Source organism: Heterodontus francisci, chromosome 36 (genome assembly GCF_036365525.1).
Source record: "Heterodontus francisci isolate sHetFra1 chromosome 36, sHetFra1.hap1, whole genome shotgun sequence".
Classification (NCBI taxonomy): Eukaryota; Metazoa; Chordata; class Chondrichthyes; order Heterodontiformes; family Heterodontidae; genus Heterodontus; species Heterodontus francisci.
In genome coordinates this window covers 34,025,351-34,049,521 of record NC_090406.1, presented here as the reverse complement: position 1 = coordinate 34,049,521, position 24,171 = coordinate 34,025,351, and the positions used below count along the sequence as shown (strand labels likewise).

General features: G+C 45.7%; 1 protein-coding gene across 7 annotated transcripts in view; it reads right to left on the bottom strand.

Moving 5' to 3' along the window:
• LOC137351740 (caytaxin-like) overlaps nucleotides 1–24,171 on the bottom strand; it is a 76,216-nt gene that overhangs the window by 42,870 nt on the left and 9,175 nt on the right. For 3 of the 7 annotated variants that reach the window (XM_068016518.1, XM_068016517.1, XM_068016523.1), the window contains exons 2-3: nucleotides 7,407–7,493; nucleotides 7,152–7,267 (exon numbers count right to left, since the gene is read on the bottom strand). The exons of 1 other annotated variant lie outside the window; for it this stretch is intronic. In XM_068016518.1, the coding sequence (XP_067872619.1) occupies nucleotides 7,152–7,228 (77 nt within the window). In that variant the 5' untranslated portion in view covers nucleotides 7,229–7,267; nucleotides 7,407–7,493. The remainder of the gene's footprint in view (nucleotides 1–7,151; nucleotides 7,268–7,406; nucleotides 7,494–24,171) is intronic. 3 more of the 7 variants (XM_068016520.1, XM_068016519.1, XM_068016521.1) reach the window with 1 other exon arrangement.

Genomic DNA, 24,171 nt, shown 5'->3' with positions numbered 1-24,171 from the left:
TGTCTCAACGGGTAAGTTCACTACCTGATGTGATGCTGAGCCAGAGCGGAAAGTCCCCTTGTTAAGTGGGTTAGAGTGCAATTCAATTAGGTGATACATAGTTAACAAATGGCCTTCTTGGAACTGAAAGTGGATTAGAGGGAACACAATATATTGCTCACACATTAAATCTTAAATGCTGCCACGTCAGTTGGGGTCTGTAGAGATCACAGGCCCCTGTCATTGACTCACTGTGAAGGATATTTCCACTTCATTCAAACAGATAGAACAACCATCTGTTGACCTTTATGACCCTCAGGGCACATCCACTCAATAGCGAAATATAATTAAGCTTTCTGAAAGGTGATGCTAGCTGTGATAGTCTGAGGGAGTGTTTGCTGTGACATTCTGAGGGAACATTTATTGTGACAGTCTCTGGATGTGTTCTATTTGCAAACATTAGACTTTGTTCCTTGTTTGGTCATTTCTTTTCCTCAGTTTTCTCCTCTCTGGCTCTGGATGGTACCTCACCCAAGGGCCCATCCTTCACATTTAAGCAGCGTGCTGGTTTTCCATAATTCATTGCAATCCAGTTCAAACCCTATTCTCTGGTTACAAAGATGCCGCAAAAAATAAATTTGGGCCACTTCAATCCAGTTACTAGTGGGCATGGGCCAGTCTCCACACTTCCGGAAAAATGAGGACTAAATTGTCAATCTCACTCATAAGGACAACTCGTCTGGTAGAATAAGTGCAATGGTGCTCACTAACTCTGTGTTCTCAGCCACTTTCAGGAATGCTTCATCAGGGAGTGATAAAGCTGCAAAATAAATAGAAAATGCTGGAAATACTCAGCAGGTCAGACAGCATCTGTGATGAGAGAAACAAGGTTAACGTTTCAGGTCTGTGACCCTTTGTCAGAACAGACCTGAAATGTTAACTCTGTTTCTCTCATTATAGATGTTGCGAGACCTGCTGAGTAGTTCCAAAATTTTCTGTTTGTATTTCAGATTTCCAGAATCCACAGTATTTTGTATTTTATATTAATGATAAGCTGCAGGTCTACATGTACGGTTCTCTCCATTCACTGTTAACTCAGTGAGTTCCTGATTTCAGTTATGCCACTCTAGGCAATCGGTAAGTGAAAGCCAGGTGCTACTATTTTAATATGGCTCCTTTCACTTGCTGTTTGAAAACTGAGATAACTCCACCTCTGAATAGCATCCTCTGGCAAATATATATCCATTATTGAAAAACAAATTGATCACAATTCAAAAAGTATTTCATCGGCTGTAAATTTACAGCATAGAAGGAGGTCATTCGGCCCGTGTCCATGCTGGCCAACCAGTAGCCATCCAGTCTAATCCCACTTTCCAGTTCTTGGACATGGCCTTGTAGGCTATGCATATCCAAGTTCTTTTTAAATGTTATGAGGGCTTCCGCCCCTACCACCCTTTCAGGCAATGAGTTCCAGATCCCCACCACCCTCTGGGTAGAAACATTTCCCGCGTCACCTCCAAACCTCCTACCCTAAGTCTATGCCCCCTGTTTATGGATCCCTCAACCAAGGGGAAATGGCCTTCCTATCCACTCTATCTAAAACCTCCCATAATTTTGTACACTTCAGTTAGGTCTCTACTCAGCCTCCTGTGTTCCAAAGAAAACAACCCTAGCCTATCCAATGTTTCTTCATAACTAAAATTCCCCAGTTCAGGCAACGTCCTCGTAAATATCCTCTGCACCCTCTCTAGTGCAATCACATCTTTCCCGCAGTGCAGTGACCAGAACTGCACACAGTACTCCAGCAGTTTTATACAGTTCCAGCATAACCTCTCAGCTCTTATATTCAATACCTTGTCTCATAAAGGCAAATATCCCATATGCCTTTTCTACCTGTCTAGCCACCTTCAGGGATCTGTGGACATGCACTCCAAGGTCCCTCTGTTCCTCTACACTTCTCAGAATCCTACCATTTATTGTGTATTCCGTTGCCTTGTCAGCCTTCTCCAAATGCGTTACCTCACACTTCTTGGGATTGAACTCCATTTGCCACTGTTCTGCCCATCTGATTAGTCCATTGATATCTTCCTACTGTCTACAGCTTTCTTCTTCATTATTAACCACATGGCCAATATTTTTATCATCTGCACACTTTGTAATCATATCCCCTACATTCATGATCAAATCATTGATATATACCACAAAAAAGCAAGGGACCTAGTATTGAGCCCTGCTCTTTGGGATATTCTGTGGTTGTGAAAGGCACTATTTAAATGCAAATCCTTTCCTTTGCTTACTTTTGCTGCACAGCCAAAAAAGGAGGGAACAAATTTGAATCCCAGTCCACTGCCAGGGAGCCCATGAATGAAGGCCCAGAGCCATATGTGGAAGCGTGTCAGTCGATGGACACAGATGAAGAGAACATGGCTGTGAACACCAAACCCCAGCTGCATTATAATCACTGTGAATCTAGGATGAAAAAAATTGATAACTTGTAGCCAGTCCCTTATTGCAAAAGTAGGCATTGATTACAAGCACAAACTCTTTCCTTTACACCCAGCGCTGCCAGAAAGCATTTCTTGTTCAAGGTCAATCTAAACTGTTTGACTCAAAATGCACAATCCTGACTATTTCCTGACTGTACTGTGTGGATTCTGAGACACCTGCACTCAGGAAATACAGGAATTCTATACCAGGGAGACAGCCTGTCTCACACTCTCTCAGCAATAAATACTGTAGCTCTGTTTAGTCACCTGTATTGGTGACTATATATAATGTCTAATCACTTCATTCACTTCATACAATGCTGAAAACCATCTATAGTTTATGAAAAAATAATCTTACATAGGATATGCACTTTTTGTCGCTCAATTTTTGATCACACCTTTCTGTCAACGTTTCCTATCCCTGAAAATTATCATGGTGTAGTTGCGGGCTCTAGCCACCAGGTGGCTCTGTGGAATGAGTTTCTGAAATGTCTTAATAAAATCAAAATACTGCAGATGCTGGAAATCTGAAATAAAAACAAGAAATGCTGGAAATACTCAGCATGTCTGGCAGCATCTGTGGAGAGAGAAGCAGAGTTAACGTTTCGGGTCAGTGACCCTTCTTCGGAACAGGGTCTGCTGCCAGACCTGTTCAGTATTTCCAGCATTTCTTGTTTTTATTTCTGAAATGTCTTTCCCAATTCCCCCGGGCACACAGAAGAACATTAATCGTCTATTAGGTTTGTTATTCGCTATTAGGTTAGTCATGTTTTGTCCACGAACCCGTCAGATGCTGAAATTGGACTTTATGGCAGAGCAAATAATTGAGTATCTGAACTTTGGGCATCTAGAGGTAAATTCTGTACAGGACATCCTCTCTGTAATGTGGTACTCACTCTAACGCACGTTGTGTGTGTTAGCTTGGCTCTACATCAGGGTTGTCCAACATACAGCCCGCGTGCAGGGATCCAACCCGCCACCCAAGCCATCTTCCGCTTTGTCTGGAGATCGAAAATAGACCATGTCCACAGGGACATAATGTTCAAACCTCTGGATAAAGGGGGAAAAAAACGTACCCAACATCACCCTCATCCTGATGGCCACCTTTGTCTGCGACTGCAAAAAGCTGTGCGCAGAACCCCAGTACACAAAGACCAAGTGTCATTAGGTGCTGAGGGTCTATCTGTCCTCAGTGTTGCAAAGGATGGGTCTGGTCACATTGTCGTGGAACGCTCCATCCAGTTGGACCGTGCCGTAACACCTATCCTTCTTGGAAACGTTTGTGCAAAAAAAAACCTTTGATCTCGAATCCATCAGGCAGTGGTCTGCATGGAATGTCCTTAAGGCCCTACAGGAAAATGAGATGGTGGATCCTGTCGGATGGTTCCCCGAGCAGACTGTCAGTCATCTGACAGTATGCCTCATTGCCAGAACTGTCAAACAAGCACCAACATGTAGCTTGGCTGGTGGTGAGAAGGGCCCTCCCCGTCAGATCCTTCCTGCACACCCGGAGTCTCACCGCCTCTGCACGCTGCCTTCGAGGTGGCTGTGGTGGGGAAGAGACCATCGTCCAGCTCCTTCTGGAATGTGCCTTTGCAAATCAGCTGTGGAAAGAGATGCTGTGGTTTTTGTCGAGGTTCATCCCGAGCAGTTCGCAACACAGGAGTCTGTGCTCTACGGGCTGTTCCCAGGGACGCATACCGAGATAAACATCAACTGCCGCTGGAGAACCATCAACTCGGTGAAAGACACTCTTTGGTCTGCCCAAAACTTGCTGGTCCACGACCGTGTGTTGCAGACTGGCACATTCCAAGGTCCAGGACTACGTGCTGAAGGAAGCACTAAAGCTTGGGGCAGAAGCCACAACGGCTCAATGGGGAAATGCCGCTGTGTAAGGTTCTCCCGCCATAGTATAACGAGGGGCTGGAACCCGTGTAAAATCCCTCGGGCTGAATGCACCAAATATATTTTTGCTGTGTAATGCAAATGTACATTGCATATAAAATGGAATGGAAAGAGTTTTGAAGCAACTCATGTTCCACATCGAAGGAATCTGATCACTATTGTACTTTCTGAAATGTCAAATTTGAATTGCTTTGAACCATTCTATAATGTATTTTTTTTACAAATTTTTAAGAATAAAGTATAGTATTGGAAAAAGAAAAAAAAATCCAGCCTGCCAAAGATTTCCATCCGGCCCGCAGATGCAAACTGTACCCGGGGCCGTTCCTCACCCTCACCAGGGGTCCGTGACTGGAAATGAGAAATTTCCCACTGGCTTCTTCTGGAAGACTGGCTTTTTAAAAAAAAATCTCAAGTGTCAGTTTCACAGCTGACAGTTACTGACATCAGGAACAGCCGTTCCCCAACATCGGGCAGATTTGGGGTTTTTTAAAAGCCTGCCAGAAAACCCCCAATCTGTCCGAAGTTGGGAAATGGCTGATCCTGATGTCAGTAACTTGTCAGCTGTGAAACTGACTTGCGATTTTTAAAAAAAATTATCAACTATCTGCTGAGCGTTCCCGCTTTCTGCAACTGTCAGAGAAAGAGAGAAAGGGAGGTGGGGGTGGGGACAGAAAAAAAGGGGGACAGAGAGAGAGGGACAGAGAGAGAAAGGGGGACAGAGAGAGAGGGAGAGAGAAAGGGGGGCAGAGAGAGGGACAGGGAAGGAAGGGGACAGAGGGAGAGAGAGAGAGAGAGCGAAAGGGAGCAGAGAGAGAGAGACAGTGAGAAAGGGGGACAGAGAGAGAGGGAGGGGACAGAGAGAGAGCAAGTGGGACAGAGAGAGAGAAAGGGAGACAGAGAGAGGGGGGCATGGAGAGAGAGTGATCAAGATCACTCCTGTTAGAAAGACATCTATCTGGAATACTCCGCATCATTACAACAAGTGTGAGGGCAGACATTGACTACTTGTGCAAGCAAACATTGCTAGGTATCTCACTAAATCAGTGTCCAACACAGTGACGAGAAAGTAAGTCATAAATCAGTCCTTTCATTTAAAGCTTCTTCACAAAAATGTACATTTGTTGCTGTTTTGATTAATAGTAAAATAAATTTTAATGCCTTTATCTTTCTGAAATTGTCTCACCAGCATCCCCCCCCCCCCTCCCCTTGTAAGACAAAAATTGTAATGTGGCCCCCCATGTGAAAAGGTTGGACAACCCCTACTCTAGATAGCACTCTTTCCTCTGAGTTAGGAAAGCTGTGTGCTCAAGCCTCACTCTAGGACTTGACACAAAACCTAAGCTGACACTGAGCATTGTTGAAGGTCCCATCCTTCAGATACGTTCATCGAATAATCCAGCATAAAAGGAGGCTACTTGTGCCAGCTCTTTCCCCATAGCCCTGCAAGTTTCTCCTTTTCAAGTATATATTTAATTCCCTTTTGAAAGTTACTTTTAAACCTGTTTCAACCATCCTATCAGGCAGAATTCCAGATTATAAAAACTTACTGCCTAAACAAATTTCTCCTCATCTCCCCTTTTTTTGGTCAATTATCTCCAATTTGTGTCCTCTGATTATCAACTCTCCTGTCAGTGGCAACAATTGCTCCTTATATGCTCTACCAAATCCCTTCATAATTTTGAAATTCTCTATTAAATCACCTCTTAACCATCTCTGTTCTAAGGAGAACAATCCTGGCTTCTCTTGTCTCTCCACAAAACTAAGACACAATATTCTTGCTGACGGCTTACCATGGATATGTAAAGGTTTAGCATAACTTCCTTGCTTTTGTACTCTATGCTGCTATTATAAAACCCAGGATCCTGTATGCTTTTTACAGCCTTCTCAACTTGATGTTAAAGATGATAAACTGAGATCCCCATCTGCCTGTTCCAATGATTCAAGTGGACACTAAAGATCCCATTTTGTTATTTGCAGAAGAGTAGGGACTTGACCTGCCCACTGTTCCTCCTGCAACTGGTCATTTATCTCATTGCTGTTTGTGGGATATTGATGGAGTGATGATTACTGTTTTTGCCTACATAACATCAGTCATTGTACTTCCATGCTGGTGATTATATAAAGCACTTCGAGACATTTTGATATTAAAGGCAAGATAGAAATGTAAGTATTATTATTATTTCAGATGTATTGATACACATGGGATGGATCGTGTGGTTCATCCACTGCTCCAAACATTGCCTTAAGTCATAAACAGTTTTTCCTCAAGGTTTTCTTTTCCTCTTCCCTGAAGGCACTGATGATGTTGGGCTGCAGCTCCAAACATGGGAGCTATCCCTTCGGTAGCTCACCTAGTCAGAATCAGTAGGCTATTCAACTGTGGGGAGCATTGCAACATGTCTGATCATCCAACATCCACGCCCAGTAGTTTGCACTTTCTAGCAGGAATCACGGTACAATGATCAGGATTAGGAACCCTAGCTGATTCCTCCCCCCATAACCACCCCCTCACCACCATGAACAGAGACATGGAGGCCCTTTCTTTGGCGAAGAGAGAAAAAGTTGAGATTTAACGAATTAGTGAAAGCCTTGTCACATCAGGCAATAAATCTGGTAACACTGTGGTGAGGCAGGCAGTGAAAGCGTTAACAACATAAATATTTGCAGTAGGGCTTTGTGTCCCTGAAGGCTCACAGCCTCAGCGGGAATGCTCCCTTGAAAATTGATGGGCTCTCAGTTCTAATGTAAATGAGGAGATGTGCGAGCATCTGGATAGCTAACCTGGGAAAATCATCATCCTGCCATTCCTCCTTCAGCTCAACATTTTCCATTCGAAGTGCTGCCTCACTGGTCCCCATCAGAATCTCGAAGATGGAGGGCACTAAAAAATGCAGCAGCTGAACAGATGCAATAAATGATATTTATTAAAAGCATTAAAAACAGCCATCTGGTATAAGCACATAAAATCATAATGACACACCATTTAACCAGCATCAAAATAACAACAAAAATGCCAGTTTGAAAAGGACCACTTACATTCTGACTCTGATCCTTTATGGCTTGTTATTTTATTAAGAAATGGTCCTTTTGTCCATCTCCGACATATTCCTCTGTCTGTTCGTCCTCAAGTAGACAATTTAAATTGTTAATTCTGAAAGCAGCAGCTTAAATAGCTGATCCTTTGCCCACTTTTACATTGAGCCTTCCTATGCTGGGCATATCTCTGCTCTCATCACCATTATGGGTGCAGATGCCAATCACAGGTTTAATTATTTCATTGCCAGCAGACTCCTGTCGAGCACAGTGCTGCGTACAGAGGTAATTATCAGATTGGCAGGCACATCAGCAAACAGCAGCCTTATGCTGATTGGTGGCTTGCTGTGATGAAATCAGCAAGAACCATCCAATCACCGACAGAAGGGAGAAATTAGAACATATTGTTCAACCTGCACCACATCTCCCCTTTCTTTATCTGTGCACCGTTCGATGCTGCTTTATCTGCTTCCTCTCCCTGTCTTACTCCTACTCCTCTCACCACAACCCCCACTTTTCTCCTACACACAAACATTACCCTAGACTGACAAGAGTGGACACAGTCCAAAGGCTGTCTAGTGTTGGTCAGAGATTTGTGCAATGTGTATCAGAGTTACCAAGTGTGTGCACAGCATAAAAATGGCAGAGGACCAGTAGAGAATATATAAAAGGGAGTGAAGGTGGGCAGGGTGATCATTCATGAGCCTGATAAAGGGCTGCTACACTCACTCTATGGTTAAAAAAAATGTTCCTCATTTTCTCCCCATTATCCTGAAGATGCCTTCTCTAGTTGGGCCAAAGTTCCAAGGGTACTGAGTGTCATTCATAACCCGAGGACTGCATTTTCCCAGTCCATTGGGGTCGGGCTGGGAGGAGGGTGAGCTGGCAATATGGTGGGGGAAGGGAGCCCGACATCTTCCCACTGCCAAGGCATATTGCCAGAGGCGGGGAGCTCAGTAGCTCGGCCGCGTGCCAGGGCCAATTAAGCTACTTAAGAGGCCGGTGGCTATTTCCCAACCCCGCGGACATTCTGTCCACGTCGGTTGGGGGGGTGGGGGTGGGGTGCTGCAGCTGCGTAGGGTGACCGCCAGGTAAATCCAGGGGCCCTCCTAGCAGGTTCCTGGTGGGGGGTGGCGCCCTCTGGAATGGGCACTCCACGGCCCACAGAGGGGCCACACCCAGCGACAATGGCTGACCTTGCGGCAACATCATCACCAGTACAGCGCAACACCCCCCAGCCCCTGGATGGCCAGGTCCTGCCTGCCTGGCCCTGCCTTTCCCAACCAAACTCACCACTCTTCAAAGCCCACCGTTGAGCGCCATGTCCCTGGTGATGTAGTCTCAGCAGTAGCCACCGCTGATTGGGCTGGCAGCTCTTGGGGGCAAGCCATTTCCTCCTGCTAGTTGGCTGCTGCTGGCAAAATGCAGCCCCAGAGTCCTGCCACTCACCAAAGCAGTGTCAGCTCTTGCTTTTGGCAGCAGCTGGACTTCATCATCCATGGAAAAATTCAGCCCCGAGTGTCTCATGCTTCATCTGTTACCCCAGACGGTGAGTTTCTGCAGTGTTTTCAATTATGGGAGAACAAGGTCAATCCTGACCTGTCCTGATGTTTGCGTTTCTTGCAAGAGCCATTGGATAGTAATCTAAGAGTTGAAAAATTGGGGTTGTATTTATTTGAAAAATACAAGATTATGGGGTAAATTATAGAAATATAATGTCCTCAGTACCTTGCTCTACGGCAGCGAGGCCTGGACAACGTATGCCAGCCAAGAGCGACGTCTCAATTCATTCCATCTTCGCTGCCTTCGGAGAATACTTGGCATCAGGTGGCAGGACTATATCTCCAACACAGAAGTCCTTGAAGCGGCCAACATCCCCAGCTTATACACACTACTGAGTCAGCGGCGCTTGAGATGGCTTGGCCATGTGAGCCGCATGGAAGATGGCAGGATCCCCAAAGACACATTGTACAGCGAGCTCGCCACTGGTATCAGACCCACCGGCCGTCCATGTCTCCGTTATAAAGACGTCTGCAAACGCGACATGAAATCGTGTGACATTGATCACAAGTCGTGGGAGTCAGTTGCCAGCATTCGCCAGAGCTGGCGGGCAGCCATAAAGACAGGGCTAAATTGTGGCGAGTCGAAGAGACTTAGTAGTTGGCAGGAAAAAAGACAGAGGCGCAAGGGGAGAGCCAACTGTGCAACAGCCCCAACAAACAAATTTCTCTGCAGCACCTGTGGAAGAGCCTGTCACTCCAGAATTGGCCTTTATAGCCACTCCAGGCGCTGCTTCACAAACCACTGACCACCTCCAGGCGCGTATCCATTGTCTCTCGAGATAAGGAGGCCCAAAAGAAAAAAAAAAAAGAAATTTAAAGCTATGAAAAGATAGGATGGGGTTGATAGAAAAACACTGTTTACATTAGTTCAGGGTCTAGAACCAGGGGCTGTAGATGCACAATTAAATGTAAGAGATTTAGAACAGAGAGCAGGAGAAACCCATTTACAAAGATGCGTGAGGCTGTAGGTTTCACTTCTAGGGTTTGCGGTTGAGGTAAAAATGATGCCAACGTTCCACACTAGATAGGATAGATGGATGAAGGAAGAGAGATGAAGAGATGCGAAAGATATAGAAAAGGCGATTACAACAATTTATTTGTATGGAAGGTAAATGCCGTTATGGACTGGCCGGGCCTGTATTTTGAGGCACAGGAACCCTGGTTAATTTTTCTCCCCTCACTCGGCTAGGAGATACCAAAAAAATTGTGTGCGTACATGAAGCAAAGGATAAGTGAAAAGTTGTTTAATTTTGGTCCATTTATTGTTTGTAGGGGCCAAGGAAGGAGTGGGAGGGGGTGGTTGTGTGAAACACACAAACAACATTTTCTTTGCCCTGTGCATTCAGTCAGTGTTCTCTGAATATTGTGGATGCTCCAGATGGTTTATTGTAAAGGTACAAATGTTTGTTTGATTGAGCTGCACAGTGAGCTCCCTGTTCCACTTCCATGATTTCAGGGAAAAGAAGATTTCACTTGCTGCATGTATCCTGCTAGTGTGCAGAACTCATTAATGAGTTGCCAAGTGTGTGCACAGTATGAAAATGGCAGAAGGCTAGCAGAAAATATATAAAACGGAGTGAATATGGGCAGGATACTTATTTATGTGCCTGATAAGAGGCTGCTGCACTCACTCTTTGGTTAACAAAAATGTTTCTAATTTTTTCCCCACTTGAAGATGCTGGTATCAAAATATGCATGCTTAGTGCTTTGAAAATGGTATCCATGGTGCATGCATGCACTTCTAGTACTGGCCACGAGAGTGCCATTTTGGTGTCGGCGTTAACCCGCGCACAGGGAGCCTTTGCTGGAAATATGCAGAGTGGACAGATCTTGACGCCAATCAGCGTGTGATGCTGAATTGGTGCCAGCGCAGCCATTTTGTTGCTCAGCACTCCAGCCAGTGCCTTCCATTATCCTTTTACAGCTGAACATGCTTCCAACAGCACATTTAAAGTGACCAATCAACTACTTTCAAGTTAGTTGCTGATTGATTTCTGCTGCTGTAATTGTAGAAGTGTTTGGTAGTTCCCAGATTTTTTAAAAGTTACTGATGTCTACAGAGAGTGGTGTGGCACGTCCTGCAGGACTTTGTCCTGACTTCAAGGGTTCTTCAGAAACCACTTGCTCCAGACATGGGTGTAGTAGTTTGCATCCCCCTTGGCCCATAGCATGACTGGAAGAATGAGCAGAGGTGACGCAGAGCAGGACAAGCTGCTGGAAGAGAAAGGAGGAGGAAGAGATGGGCTCTCAGCAGAAGGCTGTATCCATCCAGAGTGTTCAGGGAGCAATTCTCCAACCTGAACCTCAGGTGAGGAACAATGTGTCAGATGTCTCTGCTTTGGTAAGGAGGTCCTCACTGAAATCTGTCACCTGCTGCAGCCACAACTGCAGCATCAGAGCAGGACAAGGGCAGCACTGCCAGTGACTGTGACGTTGACCATGGCCATGAACATTTATGTGTCTGGCTCCTTTCAGGTTAGGGCAGGCAATATTTGGAACATCTCCGAATTCGCTGTCCACTGTTCGATAAGGGTGGTCACTGAGACACTGTGTTCCGAGAGCTAGATGCATTTTATTCTCTCTTGCCAAAAACACGTGGAGTGAGCACGCAGCTTTACAAGGATTGCTGCCCCCTGGGTTCAGGGTGCCTTTGATAGCACACACATCGCTTTGTGGGAGCCACATATCAAACCAGATCTACTGCAAATTCCACTCCCTCAACATCCAACCATAATCAGCACATTGTGCAGTTCAATGACCGGTATCCTGGCAGCAGTTGAGATGCCTTCATTCTGCAGCAGTCCACTGTACTTTCTGCCACCACAATAAACCAGAGGGTGGCTACTAAGCAACAAGGGCAGTCCTCTGACCGCATGGATCAGAACTCTGGCATGCAGCCCATGCACGTGTGCAGCGTGCATACACTGAAAGCCATGCTGCCACATGAAATGTGATCAGGCAGAGCACTGGGGAGCTTAAACAATGGTTCCACTGCCTGGACTGGTCTGGAGGCGCCCAGGAGTACTCGGCAGAATTTGTTGCACGTTGCACAACCTTGCATTCATGAAGGACATACCTTACTACCAGCTGAGGAGGAGGAGGAGGAGGCAACACAGCCCCTTTCAGACTGTGCTGTCCTTCATTGACTCATCTGACTGCAGTCCCAGGGAAGGCAACTCCAATTCCCCACTCATCAACAGTCACACACCTTACCTTTCTTCTGTTACTGACCATCACAGTATCCTCATGGCCACAATGCTAAAATACAAGCCACTACAAAACAAGTATTCCAAGACAAATTTATAAATCAAGCATTGCCATATTGCATACAAAAGTCAACTAATCACCCTTGTGCATTCCCTTAATGCCCGTCTTCTGTGTGTCTGCCTATCGGAGTGCTCCTACTCAGTGCTATCCCAGTAGCTGCAGCATGACTGGTGGAAGACTGTTGACTTTGAGTGGTGGAGATTGCAGATGGCCTTGCAGGATGACCTCAAGCCACTCTGGCTCTAGAAGGCCCAACTTGGGACTGTGCCACCACAGCATGCATTGGAGGATAGATTGCTGGACTGCTGTGAGACTCTGCAAGTCCCTTTGAACACTGGTATCTGCAGCTATGATGGCAGCAGCTTAGTCTTCCTGGTAGCAAGCTGAACTTGCAATGAGAGCAGTCTGACCTTGCATGATTTCAGTCTTAGCTTCCATTATACCAGACAGACGTTGGGTGGCTTCTGCTTGTGTTTGGAAGCTGAGACATCGGCCATCAGACCCTGCATCATGGATGGATCCTCAACTGTTATCACGGAGTTAGCCACATCTATGCTGAAGAGGATGGCTTCCAAGCTCTGCAAAAGAACCTGTGCCAAGTTGGTGCTGGACTCCTCCATGCTCCTTGACAGTGACAGCAGGCTTTCTGGCAGGTCTGCCAATGCACCAGGCATACATTGTGCATTCCCATCAGACCTTTTCTGTATGCTGCCCAATCGAAGTCCTAATCTGAGTCCTTGTGTGTGAACTTGCCCTCCGGCCAGCTGGCACCTGTGTTATCTTTTTTCCCTGTGATGGCTACAGCCCACTTGTGCCTGGTGTCTCACCACATACTGATGCCACCTCGAAGCTATTCTGTAAAGTACATGCAGTGCCAGTATCTGAGCTCCAAGTGTGAGAGCAAGTGATGGTGTTTCTTCATCATCATCTGTCTTCCTGCTTCTCCACCTCCTCTCTTCCACCACTTCCTGGCCAGGTTGTGATTCTTGAGTATCTGAAAGGAAAAAAGCACAAAGACAGGGTCATGGTGAGGGGAGGGGAGGAAAGCAAGAGGTGCATGCTTAGACCATCTGCAGCCTATAAATCATAAGAGAATGTGGGATGAGGAGGAAGTGAGATGTTAGAAAGATTAAGTACAGGAATATAATCTTTGATGGTTTCAGCCCCACTACAGGCCATGTCCTCAGTCATGGCCACTCTAACGATGGCGAGCACTGTCTTCTCCATGGGAGTAAGGACAAGCAGCCATGCCTGCTGCCTTCAGTTATATGCCACTTGGTCCTGCAAGAGTGAGAAGTGTGTCAGTGAGTGCAGTGTGATGTATTTGGGTGATGTAGTTGTCATGTTTGAATAACTGGCAGTGCGTGCAAACTGTGAGATGTGGATATGAGGCTTGCAGCAGTGCCAAGTGTATGAGGGTGAGGTATGAGTTATGATTGATATTGTTGGTAGGTGAATGATGAATTTATGTTGCATTGTTCAGTGTGTGATGCTAGTGGTGCAGTTGGTAGATGAATTCACTGACGCTGACCACGCGTGTGAGCTCATTGATCTGTTTGCAGCACTGCACTCAGGTCCTCAGGGTGAGACTCCTGACATTGACTGCCACAGCTATCTGGTCCCACTGCCTTCTGAGAATTTGGCTGGAGGGGCCCTTGTGGATAGATGACATCTCTCCATCTCCTCATCCAAGGCCTCCAGTGCAACATCTGAAAATCTTGGACACTGCTCTCTGCCACAATTCTTGTGCATTTCTCCAGATCAAACTCACTTTTACAATGACTTCCAGTACCTGCTCCTGCCAAAATGGGACCTCCCCTTTAAGAGGTGCAAGCTGGCTTAAGCAGAGCAGCCAAGTTTAACTTGTGCTAGCTGTTCACAAATTTCCGCTCAGGCGTGCAACCACTCAACAGCATGCTAAGCATTGGCTGCACACTACAATCATTTAAATAAACAGGCAGCACCAAGTTTGTGTGCTGCCTATGTTGGAAATGGGTGTGGGTTATTCACACATCACAAGCCCTGCGCCCGTTTTCAGGACTTATTGAATTTCACATTCACTGTTTTTTGCTGAGATCTCATTCCATGGGTACTGGCCGCTCTTCAGTAATCGGGTGTCTCTAATCTGTGACCCCAGACACTGAGTTTCTGCAGTATATTCATTGTGGGAGTACAAGGCCAATCCTGACCTCCCTTGATGTCCATATTATCCGCAGGAGTCACTGGATAGTGATCTAAGGGCTTGAAAAATTGGGGTTGTACACATTTGAAAAATAAAAGATTAGAGGGCAATATGATAGAAATGTTTGAAACTATGAAAGAATAGGATGGGCTTGATGGAAAAACACTATTTACAGTCATTTAGGATTTAGAACGCGGGGCCATAGACGGACAATTAAATGTAAGAAACTTAGAACATACAGCAGGTGAAACCCCTTTACAAGAGTTGTGAGGCTGTGGATTTCAGTTCGAGAGTTAGTGGTTGAGGGAAAAATTATGTCAATGTTCAAGATTAGATAGGATAGATGGATGAAGGAAAAGGAATGAAAAGATGGGAAGGTATAGAAAAGGCAATTACAACAATTTATTTGTATGGAAGGTAAATGCCATTATGGACTGGCTGGGCAAAGGAAACCTGGTTGATTTTTCTCCCCTCACTAGGCTAGGGGATACATTGTGTGCATACATAAAGCAAAGGATAAGTGAAAAGTTGTTTAATTTTGGTCCATTTATTGTTTGTAGGGGCCAGGGAGTGGAGGGGGTGGTTGTGTTAAACACACTTTTTCTTTGCCCTGTGCATTCAGTCAGTATTCTCTAAATATTGTTGTTTATTATAAAGGTATGAATGTTTGTTGAGCTGCACAGACAGTGGGCTCCCTATTCCACTTTCATGATTCCAGGGCAAAGAAGCTTTCACTGGCTGCATGTATCCTGTTAATGTGCAGAACTCACTTAATGAGTTGCCAAGTGTGTGCACTGTATGAAAATGGCAGAAGGCCAGCAGAAAATATATAAAAGGGAGTGAAGATGAGCAGGATGCTTATTCATGTGCTTGATAAAGGGCTGCCACACTCATTCCATGGTTAAAACAAATCTGTGTTTCTCATTTTCTCCCCTCCTGAAGATGCTGTCTTTTGCTGGGGTACAGTTCCATGGGTACTGAGTGTCATTCAGTACCCAAGTACATGTTGCTCCATCTGTGACCCCAAACAGTGAGCAACATATTCAATTGTTGGGTCTGATCCCATCCTTGCCTGATGGCCGTACTTCCTGCAAGCATCACTGGATAGCAATCAAAGACTTGAAAAATTGGAGCTGTTTACATTTGCAAAACACAGGAGAGAGATCTAATAGCCGTTGTTAAGCTGAAGGGGTTCGACATGGTAGATGTTAATCTGTTAATTATGTAGCAATTGTTTGATTATATGCAGGTGAAGGGTGTCAATTGGGGGGGGGGGGGGTCTTGCTTGAGCACTTATAAGCAGACACTCACTGAGACTGGTGAAAGGTTCTGAATGAGAAGTTACATCCTTTTACTCTGCACAAAGAATGTGTCGAGGTTCATCCCAAGCAGCTCTGTAACACAGGAGTCTGTGCTCTACGGGCTGTTCCCAGGGACGCACACCGAGACAAACATCAACTGCTGCTGGAGGACTATCAATTCGGTGAAAGACGCCCTTTGGTCTGCCCGAAACTTGCTGGTCTTCCAGCGCAAAGAGTTGTCCACCACCGAATGTTGCAGACTGGCACATTCCAAGGTCCAGGACTACGTGCTGAGGGACGCACTAAAGCTTGGGGCAGCCGCAGCATAGGCTCAATGGGGAAAGACCCCAGTGTAAGGTCCCCCCACCAAGCTGAACTGAGGGGCTGGATTCATGGGAAACCCCTCGAACTGTATCGGGAAAATTTTGTGTGCTGTAAATGTAAAATTGTATATGGCATGACAATGAAATGGAAGGGTTGTGAGGCAACTCATGATTGTTTAGAAAGAAACTGATCATCTTTGCACTGTTTGTATTTTTTGGTGCTGTTTGAAACTGTTTGGAAATATATTTTCACAGATTTTTATGAATAAAGTATATTTTGGAAATAAAAAAAAACAAAGAATGTGAATCTGAGTGAAGATAGGCTCCAGCATTATCCTTCCATAACAAGCTATCTGGAGTTTAACAGTAGATGTAAAGAAGATATTTCCACTTGTGGGGGAGTCCAAAACTAAATGTAGTCACTATTAAATTCAATGGGGAATTCAGGAGAAACAATCTTTACCCAGGGAATGGTTAAAATGTGAAACCTGCCACCACTGGCATAGATGCACTTAAGGGGGAACTAAATAAGTACACGAGGGAGAAAGGAATAAAAAGATGTGCTGATAGGGTTAGCTGGGAGGAGGCTCGTGTGGGGGTGATTTATTTATCCTTTTACTCCATTCTCTTCCTAGCAAGAACTTGGCCTCCAAGAGAGGAGCAGAGAACATTGAAATAAAAAGAAAGCATACGATTACTCGGGTGCTGCCTGTTTTTCAGAGTACACTGAACTCTTGGTGGGAATGCAGTTTCTCCCTGCAACCCCAAGACAGTTGAATGTTTTAGATAAGCAACTGCTTTTGCATTGTGCAAGACCCATGCTGGTGTTTACTGATGGGTCTCACACAGCCAGCTGCAACTGGCAAGGAAATCTGCCAGAATTCACTCTTGTTACCAGGTCTTCCTGGCAGTCGTCTTTAGCGAGTGATGGCACATGACCCACAGGTTAGTGTTAGGTTAAGTGCTTTGTGGTGTTTTACCATGTTAAAGGTGCCATACAAATGAAAGTTGTTGTTAAGAGATCCCCTGCTGCTAGCAGGACCAGGTGCCCAAGAAAAGCAGCTCTGTCAGCCAATGTTTTCTCTAACAGAGTGGATTCAAAGTTACATCCTTATCAGTTTAGAAAGCAAACATGCACTCACTGTTTCATTTAATTTTTTCTATTATCATTTGGCAACAGATTCCAGGAAAATGTGGACTTTTTTTTATTATGTTGCTTGCCCGCATAACAACTGCTTGTCTCTGTTCCATTTTGGCAACTTGATCCTTGAAGAATACTCGATAAAAATAATTTTTTGCACATTGTGACAAAAGGCTTTTATAAACCAAGTGGTGTGTTTTCACTCACACGATCTTCACAGTGGATCTGGAGGCATGTCTGCTTTACGATGTGGCTTTAAAAGCAGGGGTTTTCAAAACTGTTCTGTGCGGGGACCCTTTTGCAAACATTGACACACCACAGGGACACCAGCATGCACTGACATTCCCAGGGATCCCTTGCAAGAGTTGACTAGAGCCGGCCCTCTGCAGATACAGACGCACTCTCTGGAAGCCTCTGCAAATACTAATCCACTGCTAGGGACTCTCTGCAAATAATGACCCACTTCCAGAAACCCTCTGCAAATACTGACCCACACCCAAGAACCCTCTGTGAATACTGACTCCACTTCCAGGGACCCCCTGCTAATACTGATGCACTTCCAGGACCCTCTGCAAATACTGACCCACTCACAGGGACCCTGTGCAAACACTGATAAACGTCTGATGACCCCTTGAAAACTTGCCTGGGTCTCCCTGCCCTAACTTCCCAAAGATAGCTCTCCAATAGAAAACAGTGATTCAATGGCTGAAAGCATTTTTAGAATACAGCAACTGCAATGTGCTAGTCAAGCAGTGTAGGAAAATACAGAAAGCTGATAATTTCGGATACCTCTTTGGGATCCTCTCAGAGTGCAGGCCCCAGTGTGAAAATCTGTGCTATCTGAGAATGGTACCAGGTTATAATGACACAGAGCTAGCGCATCTAAATTATACTTCTGGCTCTGTGTTGAACATTAGCTGGGAGAACAGATGTCACTGGCATCTGAATGCTTGTTTAACAAAAAGATAACAGGGGCAGTCAGCTCCCAGTGAACAGCAAAAAATTGTGGAACTATCCTTCTCTCTGGTGCAGTACCACTGAAACTGAGAGTTGAACAATGCACATCTGTCCAAAGGTTTCATGGTCCCTGTTCAAGGATCCCCTTAACCCGCTTCACCACTCTTTTCTTGTCTCACCATTAAAAAATGGAAGCTCATACGTCTGGTGTCATGTGTCAATATGTACATGTTGCTGAAAAATAGAAAACGTTACAGGTGACACAAACCCCAGTGACCTACTCCGTGCTCTGCCCAACGCGGTGGCCTCTTCTCTCAGCCACTTCTACGCAGTGCTCCCCTTGTGGCCTTGGATGAGGTGGAGGCAGCATACTCACCTGTGTCTGAGATGCATGTGGCAGTCTATTTCAATGTGCAAGTGTCAGTAGTAGCACCTCCAAAGGCTGCTGCACTGGCGTCATTGCAAGGGAAGCCTCTGTCACTGGGTCCTGCTGCAAAGATAGTCCCTCAGTTGGAGGGCCAAGAGACCAATGATGATTATGGTGCCCAATGAGGGCTGGCACTCTCATCCTCCCTGGTGACTGCCTCAGCCCTTGGTTAGCACTCCAGAAGGCGGGAGGGGAGCACCAGCTGGGGCACACCTGGCAAACTCTCCAAACATCTCTGCACCGCCAGTGCCACTGACTGGTCCATGCTACAGAGTGTGGCATGCATTCTGTGAACGTCAGTGAGCAGTTCCTGCATACACTGAGTGCTGCCACATATGATTCTCCATGACGTTGGCCAATGTCTCAATAGAGGAGCTCATACACTCAAATCCCTGAGCCATTGTGGCACACATGAGCTGAACAGACTCCTTCCTTCTCAGTCCATGACCGCGCATTCCCTCAGGGAACTCTGACATGTTGGAGCACATCTGTTGCTGCTGATCTAAGTAGAGCTTCCTTTCTTGTGACTCCTGAGGCCCTGCATCTGTGCCCAGCTGAGAAGGGCTCTGTCTGTCCTCCATCCTCCAAGGGGAACTGCTCACAGGTGCCTTTGCCACCTCCTCCTGCTCACTTGTGATCTGCTCATCACCCAGTGCCACCCTATCTAATCGCACACAGGAACCCACCAAGGTGAATGTATCCGAGTTGGTGGAGGCTGTGTTTGTAAAATGTGACGGTGCTGGCTCTGATGACTCTGCTGGCAGCGCTTGCCCCAGTGCATACACAGAAATCTGTCCTTCTCCTGTGATGTTTGAACCATGGGAGACACAATAGATCATGAGAACAAGCCTTGAAGAGTAGAAGCCTCTGCAGTGGTGAGGCCTCCCAATGCAGCCGAGTCTGTGGCATGCTGTCAGAAGGGCTGAAGTATGCTGCACCCTCTTCATCTGTGCACTGCAGTTTCTATTCACCCTCTCCATCAGGGATGGCCATCTTACCTTCCCTGACTGCTGCACGGTCAACCACCCCGGCAATCTCCATTGCTCCCTGCTCCATGACGGTGACGATGTATAGGTTGGGAACTCCTCCTCCAGTCCTTTTGTAGACATTATTTATTTATGTACCCTTTTCTCTTCCAAGGATAAAAGAGAGAGAGATAAGGCATTGCTGGCTTCTATGGCCAATTCCAACGGCTCATTGACATAAGAAACTGCATGTCTCAGTGCTGTCAAGTCATCAGCAGTATTATGGCCTGAGCCTTGCTGCAGGTTCAGTGGGTACCCTGGGCACACATTCCTCCCATATTCAGGAGCAGCATGTGACCTCAGGTTCCACGGTTGATGTGTCTGCTGGAGGTCGAATACTCCTGTCCTGAGGGTTCAGTGTTGCACTCAACCTGTCAGAATGAACAAGGTCATTGAAACTTTTCCTGCACTGCACCCAATTCCTCCTGACCACACTCCCTCTGCTCATGTTCTCAGTCACCTGTATCCATGCCTGCTAGGTCTGGGAGGGTGGCGTTCTCCTGCCACCCTCTGGAAGGAGAACCTCCCTCCTCTGCCTCACAGCTTCAAGGAGGACCGCCAGGTCTGTATCCGTGAATCAAGCGGCTGTCCTGCCCCAGGTTCCAACCTGTGCGCTTCCTGCTCCATGACTGCTACTGCAATTTAATCAGTGAAATGGCATCCAAAGTAATGGCTGCTGTGATCTGTTTAAATCGGGCCTGCACTTGCACAGTCCCGCCTCCATTTCTGCCCTTGCTAATTAGCCACCTAACCTGCCTTCCAGCCAATTAACAGGCTGCCCCCATGTAAATCAGGGCCTGTGGCTGCTTCCATCGGGGGAAGAGGTAGGGGAGGGCGTGATCATGACCCAGAAATAGTGCTGCGTCTCTTGCCCGACCCTGGAAGGAAAATGAGGCGCATAGAAATATTGGGCATTGGGTAGGAAGGCTCCAGCTAACTTGCAAAGGTGCGGATGTGTTTTTATTAAACACATAGGGTTAGAATTGTACCAGTTGAGATGGAGAGTGGGAAAGACCCAGCACTGCAGCAAAATGCAAAGAAATGCAAGTTTAGAATCAAAACACTAAGTTTATGTGCAAATGTAATGATAGTAATGATTGCATCCTTTCTGCCCTCAGTGACCTCCACTGTCTTTCCATCCACCAGTACATCATGTTCAAAATCCTCATTTACAAGTACCTCCATGACCTCCCCCACCCTATTGCCAAAACCACCTCCACCCTTGGCCTCCTAACTTTTCTTTTTATTCGTTCGTGGGAAGTGGGCATCGCTGGGTAGGGCAGCATTTATTACCCATCCCTAGTTGCCCTTGAGAAGGTGGTGGTGAGACGTGGAAATAGGCAATCTTGATCGAGTGGCTGTGGTGTTTGAAGCTCAGGGTCAAGCACGACACTGAGTTGCACACTCTTGGGTTGAGCTTAAGCAGGCATCCAGGAATGGTAATGGGATCAGCAAATAAAAGATGTATACTTTCTGGCAGCAACTGAACAGGACAATTTCTACTTATCTTGCACCAATAAATTCTGGTTCGTCCACGACCTGATGCCAGACAGCCAAGTGTGATAGCAGTGGAATCAAGGGTGTAGTGGGAATCGTTCTTCAATGATGTTGCTGAGGTACAATCTATAAATGAGGAATAGGAGGGGCCCAAAGTGGAACTGTGGATCACACAGGAGGTGGCTTGTGAGGGATGGGAATAACAGCCATTTTAGCATTGGAAAAGGTAGGAATAGACCGATCAAAAGGGCAGACCACAAAGGAGAGAGAGTGAGGAGGATGGTGTGGTTGTCCACGTCAAAGGGCACAGAGGGGATGAGATGGGAGTCACAGGCACACAGAATAACAATGCCAATTTTGTCTAGGGTGATCTCATACCCATTAAGAACTTGAGTGAGACAGCCTGAACTAATTTCACATGGGACCTCTATATCCAGCAGTCATACTTTCATTCCATCAGCCTAACGCAACATCACAAAATTAACAGAATTTGCTAATTCTCTGTCAAATATTTTAAGCACACATTATCATTTTGCTCCAATGATTGAGAGTGCCTATTCCATGAGACTTTTACTGTGCAAGCTGTCTCACTGCAACCAGGTATTTTTAAACTCATCAAGAACACAGAAAACATGGTCAGAAACTTTTGAGATTGATGTTGTGTTTGGACATTAATTGTAGAACAGTGTAGGTACATCCCTTGATGTTTACTGGGTACTTAATGAGTACTTATAGGAACATGGGAGCAGGAGTAGGCCATTCAGCTGTCGAGCCTGCTTCGCCATTCAATTAGATCATGACTGATCATCTACCTCAATGCCACTTGCCCACGCCATCCCCATATCTCTTGATGCAATTAGTATCCAGTTATCCATCGATTTCAGTCTTGAACATGCTCAATGATAGAGCTTCCACAGCCTCTAGGGCAGAGAATTCCAAAGATTCACCATCCCCTTATCGGTGTTTACTAAGGAAGCAGATGCTGTCAAAATATCAGTTGAAGCGTAGATGGTGGAGGTAATGGATGGGGTGAAAATTAATAGACAGGATGTACTGGGAAGGCTGGCTATGCTGGACTGGATAAGTCGCCTGGCCTGGATGGCTCACTTTCAAGGTTGCTAATGGAAGTGGGGGTGGGGATAGCAGAAGGGCTTGCCATAATCTTCCCTAGATACAGTGGAGGTGCCAGAGGATTGGAAAATGGCAAATGTGACACCTTGTTCAAGGGTGTAAGGACATTCTTAGTAACTGCAGGCCAGTTAGTTTAACATCAGTGGTGGGTAAGATTTTAGAAACAATAATCAGGGAAAAAAATTAAAAGGCACTGAGAGAGGTTTGAGTAAATTAAGGAAAGCCAGCACAGATTTATAAAAGGTAGATTGTGTTTGACCAATCTAATTGAATTTTTTGATGAAGTGTCAGAGTAGGTTGGTGAAGGAAATACAGTGGATGCTGCCTGAGCTGAGCACACACCACAGTCCTTCCATCAAGACTGCCTATTTCCACTTTTAAAATATTGCGCATCTTTGTCCCTACCTCATTGCCACAGCTGCTGAAACCCATCTTTGACTCAACTAGCCCACTCAGCTGTCACCCAATATCCATCATCTGCCCGTGTAGATTCCTCCTCCCTGCATTTGTCCTCATTAGTCTCACTCTTACTTCCTCGAACCATAAACTCAGCATGCACCCTCCATTTTTCTAGCTCCACTGTACTGAGTATTTATCCAACCCTCCACCTCTGCTCCACCATCATCCTTTGACAAAGTACTATATAAAAGGCTGGTTAACAAAATAAGGCTCATGGAATAGGAGGGTCAGTGTCTAAATGGATAAAAAAAAAATTGCCTTAAGGACAGAGGACAGCAAGTCAAGGTAAATGATTGTTTTTTCAGATTGGAGGATGGTAGACAGTGGTGTTCCCCAAGCTAGGGACCACTGCTTTTTTTGATATATATATAAATGACTTACATGTTGAAATACAGAGTAAAATTTCAAAAACTTAGAGGTGTGGCAAACAATGAGTGTGATACCAATCGACTGCAACAGGATATAGATAGGTTAGTGGAACGTGCAGACAAGTGTTAGATAGAATTTAATAGAGAAGTGTAAGGTGATGCATTTTGGCAGAAGGGATAGGGAGAGGCAATATATACTTAATGGCACAGTTCTGAAGAGTGTGCAGGGACAGAGGGACCTGAGAATTCATGTGCATAGATGTTGAAAGGTGGCAGGACATATTGACAGAGTTGGTAGAAAAGCATATGGCATCCTGGGCTTCATAAATAGAAGTATGGAGTACAAAAGCAGGGAAGTTATGTGCAGGGAAGAAGAACCTTTAAAGAGCTCTGATTAGGCCACAACTAGAGAATTGCGACCAGCTTTTTAGGAAGGATGTGAAGTTCCTTGAGAGGGTGCAGAGGAGATTTACCAAAATGGTTCCAAGGATGAGAGAATTTAGCTACAAGGTTAGGTTGGAAAAGCTGGGGTTGTTCTCCTTGGAGCAAAGAAGGTTGAGGGAGATTTGATAGAGGTGTACATGTTTAGATAAGGTAGAGAAAAGCTGTTGACATTAGCTGATGGTAGAAGGAAAAGAGGACAGAGTTAAGGTCTTGTGCAAGAGATGCAGGGTGGAAGTGAGGAACAACACTTAACACAGTGAGTGGTAACGATCTGGAACTTGCTGCCTATGAAGGTGGTGAAAGTGGGGACAATGAATGATTTCAAAAGGAAACTGGATAGGAACTTCAGCAAAATAAACTTGCAGGGTTAGGGTATAGAACAGAGAAATGGGAATGACTGGATTGCTCTAGAGAGAGCCAGCGCAGACCTGATGGGCCGAATGGCCTCTTTCTGTGCTGTAAGAGGCGATTTAATTGAAAAATACAACATCCTGTGGGGTCTTGACAGGGTGGATGTGGAAAGCATGTTTCTTCTTGTGGGAGAATCTAGAACTAGGGGTCATTGTTTAAAAATAAGGGGTCGCCCATTTAAGACAGAGATAAGGAGAAATTTTTTCTCAGAGGGTCATGTGTCTTTGGAACACTCTTCCTCAAAAGGCAGTGGAAGCAGAGTCTTTGAATATG